This window comes from Rhinopithecus bieti, unplaced genomic scaffold, assembly GCF_001698545.2.
Source record: "Rhinopithecus bieti isolate Rb0 unplaced genomic scaffold, ASM169854v2 scaffold_5478, whole genome shotgun sequence".
Taxonomy (NCBI): Eukaryota; Metazoa; Chordata; class Mammalia; order Primates; family Cercopithecidae; genus Rhinopithecus; species Rhinopithecus bieti.
In genome coordinates this window covers 2,605,539-2,613,891 of record NW_016805008.1, presented here as the reverse complement: position 1 = coordinate 2,613,891, position 8,353 = coordinate 2,605,539, and the positions used below count along the sequence as shown (strand labels likewise).

The window sequence follows — 8,353 nt, the reverse complement described above, 5'->3', positions numbered from 1 at the left end:
CAGGCATGCACCACTATGCCCAGCTAATTTTTGTATTTTTAGTAGAGATGGGGTTTCTCCATGTTAGGCTGGTCTCGAACTCCTGACCTCAGGTGATCTGCCTGCGTCAGCTTCCCAAAGTGTGGGATTACAAGCGTGAGCCACTGTACCCGGCTGAGCCTATTTTCATTATAAATTCCAAGAAATGAAATTGCTAAGCAAAATATGGATATTAGTCATTGAAACTTTTTATGGCTAGGTGTGGTGGCTCACGCCTGTAATCCCAACACTTTGAGAGGCTGAGGTTGGACAATTGCTTGAGGCCAAGGGTTCAATACCAGCCTGGGCAATGTAGCAAGACCCCAATCTCTACAAAAAATAAAAAAATTAGCCGGGTGTGATAGTGTGTGCCTGTAGTCCCAGCTACTTGAGAGGCTGAGGCAGGAAGACCACTTGTGCCCAGGAGGTCGACACTACAGTGAGCCATGATCACACCACTGCACTCCAACCTGAGCAACAGACAGAAAAATTTTTGCCAAATTGCCCTCCGTAGAGATTAGTTCAGTGTGTATTCCTATGCATCCCATGATGATTAAGAAGGCCTATTTCTAGCCTGGTACAGTGGCTCACGCCTGTAATCCCAGCACTTTGGGAGGCTGAGGTGGGTGGATCACAAGGTCAGGAGTTCGAGACCAGCCCGACCAACATCGTGAAACCCCGTCTCTACTAAAAATGCAAAAACTTAGCCAGGTGTGGTGGTGCACACCTGTAATCCCAGCTACTCAGGAGGCTGAGGCAAGAGAATCACTTGAACCCGGGAGGCGGAAGTTGCAATGAGCTGAGATTGCGCCACTGCATTCCAGCTTGGGCAACAGAGCAAGACTCTGTCTCAAAAAAAAGAAAAAGAAGGCTTGTTTCTTCACAGTCTCATCAAATGAGTATAAAATAAAGTTGTATGCATTGTTATTCTAATTATTGGAAATGGCATATTTGTATAAGATTTTTTCCTTTAAAATAAACTTTACTTTTTTATTGCAGTTTTAGATTTACAAAAATATTGTGAAAATAGTACAGAGTTTTCATATGTCCTGTGCCCAATTTCCCTTATTAACATCTTACATTAGTGTGATAGATTTATTACAATTAATGAACCAATGTTGATATATTATCTGCGGTTCATACTTTATTCAGATATCTTTAGTTTTTACCTGCACTTTTTCTCTTCCAGGATCTCAGCAACATTAATTGTTGCTAAGGTTTGAATGTGTCCCTTCTAAAATTCAGGTGTTGCCAAATTGATGCCAATGTGATTGTATTAAGAGGTGGGGCCTTTGAGAGGCGATTAGGCTATGAGGTCCCCCCACTCTGCATTGTGACTGGGGCTAAGGCTTTATAAGAGAGACTTCTTGGTTCATATCCAAGTCATGACACCAAAACTATATAAATAAATAAATAATTTAAAAACGTTTATTTATTTCATTTATATTATTAAGAGACAGGATCTCACTCTGTCACCAGGCTGGAGTGCAGTGGCATGATCATAGCTCACCGTACCCTGCGGCTCAAGTGTTCCTCCCACCTTGGCCTCCCAGAGTGCTGGGATTACAGGGGTGAGCAACTGCACCTGCTCCAACAGCATTTTAAATAATCCCTCTTTTCTACTCTGAGTTGAAATGCTACTTTTATCATATTCAGAATGCATCTGTGTGTTTGGGTCTATATCTGGGCTTTCTATTCTGTTCTGTTGATTTGTGTGAATATTCATTAGTTGGCATTCTTTTAATATAAATATGTAATTAATTTTAGGCTGGGTGCAGTGTCTTACGCCTGTAATCCCAGCAGTATGGGAAGCTGAGGTGAGCAGATCACCTGAGGTCAGGAGTTCATGACCAGCCTGACCAACATGGAGAAACCCCGTCTCTACTAAAAATACAAAATTAGCTGGGGGTGGTGGCACATGGCTGTAATCCCAGCTACTTGGGAGGCTGAGGCAGGAGAATTGCTTGAACCCGGGAGGCAGAGAACACGCGGTGAGCCGAGAATGCGCCATTGCACTGCAGCCTGGGCAACAAAAGCGAAACTCTGTCTCAAGATAATAATAATAACAAGAATAATTAATTTAAGTATCTAATAGGGCTATTTTCCTTTACTGCTCCATTTAAAAAAATATCTTCCCCAGCTATTACTTAGTCCATTTTTACATATAAACTTTGAAATCAAATTGTTACTTCCCAGGAGAAAAAAAATTCTTTGGGAGTTCTTATTGGGTCAACATCAAAATAATAGATAAACTTGGAGAGATTTGACATGTTTAGGTCTTGGAGTCTTCCTTCCAAGAATATGTTATACCTTCCTATGTTTTTCTAATTGTCATTTATGATTTTTAGAAGTATTCTATGAATGTATTTGTGTAAATTGTTATGTTAAAATTTTTTTGCAGTATATAGATATGTATATGTATGTATGTAAATACATATGCACACATATACATAGATATTTATTTTTTCCTTTATCTTATAACTGGTTGTTTTATTTTATTTTATTTTTTGTCTTTTTGGGATGGAGTCTCGCTCTGTCAACCAGGCTGGAGTGCAGTGGCGCAATCTCGGCTCACTACAACCTCTGCCTGCTGGGTTCAAGCAATTCTCCTGACTCAGCCTTCTGTGTAGCTGGGATTACAGATATGCACCACCACGCCTGGCTAACTTTTGTATTTTTAGTAGAGACAGGGTTTCACCATGTTGGTCAGGCTGGTCTCCAATGCTTGATCTCGTGATCCGCCCGCCTCGGCCTCCCAAAGTGCTAGGATTACAGGTGTGAGCCACTGCGCCAGGCCTATTTCATTTTTTAGAGATGGGGTCTGGCTCTGTCACCCCGGCTGGAGTGCAATGGTGTAGTCATAGCTCACTGTAGCCTGAAATCCTGGGCTCAAACAATCCTGTCTCAGCCTCCCAAGTAGCTAGGACTACAGGAACGCACCACCACACCTAGCTAATTTTCGTATTTTTTCTTATACTGACGGGGTCTCACTTGTGTTTCCAACGCTGGTCTCAGACTCCTAGCCTCAAATGATCTTCCCTCTTGGCTTCCCACAGTGTTAGGAATACAGGCGTGAGCCACCATACCTGGCTGATTTTTTAAATTATATTTTTCAATAAAATACATTTGAAACTAAATAATGGTTAATAGATTTATAATGAGAACATGTTTTAAAATTTTTCATGGGAATATTGTAGCAACTAATTTAATCAAATTCAGAAAAATGACATATCAATTGGTAAATACATTGATTAGGATAAATGGAGTAAGACAGTAAAATAAGCCAGAATATAGATAAGATAGTGGGGTTTTTTTTGTTGTTTTTCTTTTGAGACGAAGTCTCGCTCTGTTGTCCAGGCTGGAGTGCAGTGGCGTGATCTCTGCAACCTCTGCCTCCTGGGTTCAAGCGATTCTCCTGCCTTAGCCCAAGTAGCTGGGATTACTGGCGCCCACCACCACACCCGGCTAATTTTTGTATTTTAGTAGAGACCTGGTTTCACCATGTTGGCTAAGCTGGTCTTGAACTCTCAACAGGTAGTCCGCCCACCTTGGCCTCCCAAAGTGCTAGGATTACAGGCATAAGCCACCGTACCAGGCCTTAAATAATGTAGTTTTTAAAAATGGTGATGAAGGCCAGGTGCGGTGGCTCACACCTGTAATCCCAGCGCTTTGGGAGGCTGAGGCGGGCAGATCATCTGAGGTCGGGAGTTCAAGACCAGCCTGACCAACATGGAGAAACCCCATCTCCACTAAAAATACAAAATTAGCCAGTTGTGGTTTTGCATGCCTGTAATCCCAGCTACTCGGGAGGCTGAGGCAGGAGAATCACTTGAACCTAAGAGACAGAGGTTTCGGTGAGCTGAGATTGCGCCGTTGCCCTCCAGCCTGGGCAACAAAGAGGGAGACTCCATCCCCAAAAAAAAATGGTGATGAACAGTATAAACATCAAGTTTATTGTAATGCATAGTGATTTACCCTCGTCTTCCAACATTAATGTTGTCACTTCTCTTCAATTTATTTCATCAGTGTTTTATAGTTTTTCTCATAGATATCTTTAACTTTTTTGTTTAAATTTATTCCTAGGTTTTTTTTTTTTTTTTTTTTTGAGACGGAGTCTCACTCTGTCGCCCGGGCTGGAGTGCAGTGGCCGGATCTCAGCTCACTGCAAGCTCCGCCTCCCGGGTTTACGCCATTCTCCTGCCTCAGCCTCCCGAGTAGCTGGGACTACAGGCGCCCGCCACCTCGCCCGGCTAGTTTTTTGTATTTTTTAGTAGAGACGGGGTTTCACAGTGTTAGCCAGGATGGTCTCGATCTCCTGACCTCGTGATCCGCCCGTCTCGGCCTCCCAAAGTGCTGGGATTACAGGCTTGAGCCACCGCGCCCGACCTATTCCTAGGTGTTTTATAATTTTGTCACTTCTTAGGCACACTCCCATCATCACCATCTCCACTTGCTTCCAGGATTGAATGGATGTAGTTTTTGACATAACTATACGTATTAGTCAGGGTTCCCCAGAGAAACAATAGGACATATGTAAACATGCAAAAAGAGATTTATTATGGGAGTTGGCTCATACAATAATGGTGACCAAGAAGTCCCACAATGTGCTGTCTGCCAGCTGAAGAACCAGGATATCTGGTGTGACTCAATCTCCATTCTCAGGCTGGAGAGCCAAGGGAACGGATGGTGTAACTCCCAGTCTAGAAAAGGTTGTGGGAAGGTGAGAGGGCAAGAAAAAAATTGATGTCCCAGCTCAAGAAGAGAAAGAATTTGCCCTCTTTCCACCTTTGTGTTCTACTTGAACCTTCATAAGATTGTGTCATATCCATGCATCCTTTTACTTAGGCTACTGATTGAAATGTCAGTCATAGGTGTGGTGAGGTAGAATTGTTTTTTTTTTTTTAACCTGAGCTCATTTATTTTATTCAATTAAAAAATCTGAAGACAAAGAAGCAACTCCTCAGATCCCCTCACTTCAGTGCACATCTGCCCCAATTCAACACTCACATTTTAAAGTAAAGCTAGAGGGCTCTTCTCAAAAGTGGAATCTGGTCTTGTCATTCTCCATCCCAATCCACCCCTTGCTAAAATCCTTCAAAGCTTTCCCATTGTTCTCAGCCAAGGGGATCCCTCCGTACAAGGCCTTTAAGGGCCTGGTCTTCATCTACTGTATCTCCAGTGTCTCATCCTGTCTCTTCTTTGCTCTCTAGCCTTCAGCTAAACTGGCTTTCTTTTTATTCCTTTGTATTAACCAGCCTTCTCTTTACTTCCAGTGGCTGAGTTAATATAAAGGAATCGTTATATTAGGAAAAGGGTTAGGAAAGGAATCTTCCTTTTTGCTTAGTTAAAAGTTGTTTATAGTTCAGACCTTAAACATCAATTTCTCAGAGAAAGAATCACAGTTCACCAATTTTCTTAATCCATCCTTAATGCTCTCCTGCCTCCCAAGAGGGTCAAGAATAGATTGTTATTAATTAGAAAAAAGTAGATGACTGATAAAATTATCAATCACTTAAGTGGCTACTGAGTTTAGGCTTCTTTTTTTTTTTTTCTTTGAGACAGAGTCTCACTCTGTCGCCCAGGCTGGACTGCAGTGGCGGGATCTCAGCTCACTGCAACTTCACTTCCCGAGTTCAAGAGATTTTCGTGCCTCAGCCTCCCGAGTAGCTGGGATTTCAGGCATGCACCACCACACCTAGCTAATTTTTGTATTTTTAGTAGAGACAGAGTTTCAGTATGTTGGCCAGGCTGGTCTCGAACTCCCTACCTCAGGTGATCCCCCCACCTAGGCATCCCAAAGTGCTGGGATTACAGGCGTGAGCTACTACAGTTGGCCAAGTTTAGTCATAAAGTAAATAACTGACGTGGGTCAAAATTTAGCCACATTTAGCTTTAGAGAAAAATTCTCCCAGACCAAGGTTGTTTACTTATTCTAAACTTAGTATTCTGGTTGGTTCTAGAAGAAAAAGATTGTTAAGCATATTAATTTTACTACTGATGCCACAAACGTAGTGATTTAAGACAGATGTATTTTACAGTTCTAGAGGATCAAAGGTTTTTTTTGCTGTTTGTTTTGTTTTTTTTTGAGACAGAGTCTCACTCTGTCACCCAGGCTGGAGTGCAGTGGCGCAATCTTAGCTCACTGCAACCTCTGCCTCCCAGGTTCAAGCAGTTCTCTACCTCAGCCTGCTGAGTAGCTGGGATTACAGGTGCCCACCACCATGCCAGGCTAATTTTTTTTGTACTTTTAGTGGAGATGGGATTTCACCATGTTGGCCAGGCTGGTCTTGAACTCCTGACCTCGTGATCCACACACCTCAGCCTCCCAAAGTGCTGCGATTACAGGTGGAGGACAAAAGTTCTAAATTTAAGGCATCAACAGGCTTCTTGAGGCTCTAAGGGAGCATGTGTTCTTGTGCCTTTTCAAGCTTCTAGACACTGCCTTCATTCTCTGGTGTAGGACCCCTTCCTTGCCTCACTCCAACCTCTGTTAGTCACATTGGCAAAGTTTATTTTGTCATGCAAGGTAACATATTCACAGCTCCAGAGACTAAGACATGAGACATCTTTGGGAGGCTATTATTTTATCTTTCACACGAAGATAAAATCCTTATCTTCAGACAACTCAATCTTGGAGGATTTATACAGTGGAGTATCCCTATTCCAAAAACATGAAATCTGAAATGCTTCCAAAATATTAAACTTTTTGGGCACCAACACAATGTTGAAAAGAAATGCTCATTGGATGGCCGGGCACGGTGGCTCACACCTGTAATCCCAGCACTTTGAGAGGCTGAGGCGAGAGGGTCACGAGGTCAGGAGATCGAAACCATCCTGGCTAACACAGTGAAACCCCGTTCTCTACTAAAAATACAAAAAACAGCTGGGCGTGGTGGTGGGCGCCTGTAGTCCCAGCTACTAGGGAGGCTGAGGCAGGAGAATGGCATAAACCCGGGAGGTGGAGCTTGCAGTGAGCCGAGATTGCGCTGCTGCTCTCCAGCCTGGGTGACAGAGGGAGACTTTGTCTTACCAAAAAAAAAAAAAAAAAAAAAAAAAAAAAAAAAAGAGAAGGAAAGAAAAAAATGCTCATTGGAGCATTTTAGATTAACATTTTTGGATTAGGGATGCTCAACCAGTAAGTATATAATACAAATATTCCAAAATCAGAAAAAAAAAAAAATCTGAAATCAGAAACACTAATTGTCCCAAGTATTTCAATCAAGTAAGGGATATTCGGCTTGTATAATACGACAGCCATAGGTGCTATGAGAATCCGCAGAAGGTATCAGGCTGTTCTTTGGGTACCAGAATAAGAACGAAAATATCCCAGACGGGACGTCCTGGAACTAAGTAGTGTTTTGGATAAGAAGTTGAGGGTATTTTGTTACAGGGAACTGTGCACACAAAGCATAAAAATGAGAGAAATGTGTTTGGCCGGGCGTGGTGGCTCACGCCTCTAATCCCAGCACTTTGGGAGGCAGAGGCGGGTGGATCACGTCAGGTCAGGAGTTCGAGATCAGCCTGGCCAACATGGAGAAACCACGTCTCTACTAAAAATACAAAATTTAGCCAGGCGTGGTGGTGGGCACCTGTAGTCCCAGCTACTTCTAGGCTGAGGCAGGAGAATCGCTTGAACCTGGGAGATGGAGCTTGCAGTGAGCGGCACTTGCGCCCCTGCACTCCAGCCTGGGCAACAGAGCGAGACTCCATCTCAAAAAAAAAAAAAAGAAATGTGTTCATTTCAGTTCATTTCAGCAACTCTAATAAGACTGGAACCTGATACATAGTGGTAGTGGAAGAGTTAAAAGATCATAGTTTTATATGTGTACTGATTTTTAATTTTATGATTTATACATACTCTTGTATAAAATTTCAGGGGTCCATTGAGCTTTTGAAGAACTGCTATGTATGCGTGATGATGAAATTTGGCTACAAGTGCTGCAGGGTTTGGTGATTACAAGGAGTGGACTTGATTTACATCCAAGAGGTAGACTAGGAAAAGATAAAAGAAAATCACTTAGGAGGTTATGTTGGAAATCCAAGTGAGGAATAATTTCGGGACTAAACTGTGGCAGTAGTAGAGGAGATAAAAATGTGACAAACAAGAGAACTTGAGAAGATAAAAAAAGAAATCACTGGACTTCTGAAATATTGGGTATGTCGTTGAAGGCGAATGTGGCCTTATTCTAGGCTTTTCTGGCTTAAGTGATGTAGGTAGTTGGTGTTACCACTCAGGAGATAGGAAATAGAAACAGAAAGTCAGATTTGGTGAGAAAGTTACTGGTTTAAATTTAGATCTACTTGATGTAATTTAGTCTGGGACTCAGAAAAATTC

At 42.4% G+C, this 8,353-nt stretch overlaps 1 protein-coding gene across 1 annotated transcript; it reads left to right on the top strand.

Moving 5' to 3' along the window:
- Window positions 1-2,683: 2,683 nt before the first annotated feature.
- LOC108528854 (putative uncharacterized protein FLJ38264) lies at window positions 2,684-3,620 on the top strand (the record flags this gene model as incomplete). The annotated part of the gene is made up of 2 exons (XM_017870834.1): window positions 2,684-2,734; window positions 3,564-3,620. Coding segments are annotated over 2 exons (108 nt in total), but the record flags the coding sequence as incomplete, so codon positions are not given.
- Between the last annotated feature and the right edge of the window lie 4,733 nt (window positions 3,621-8,353).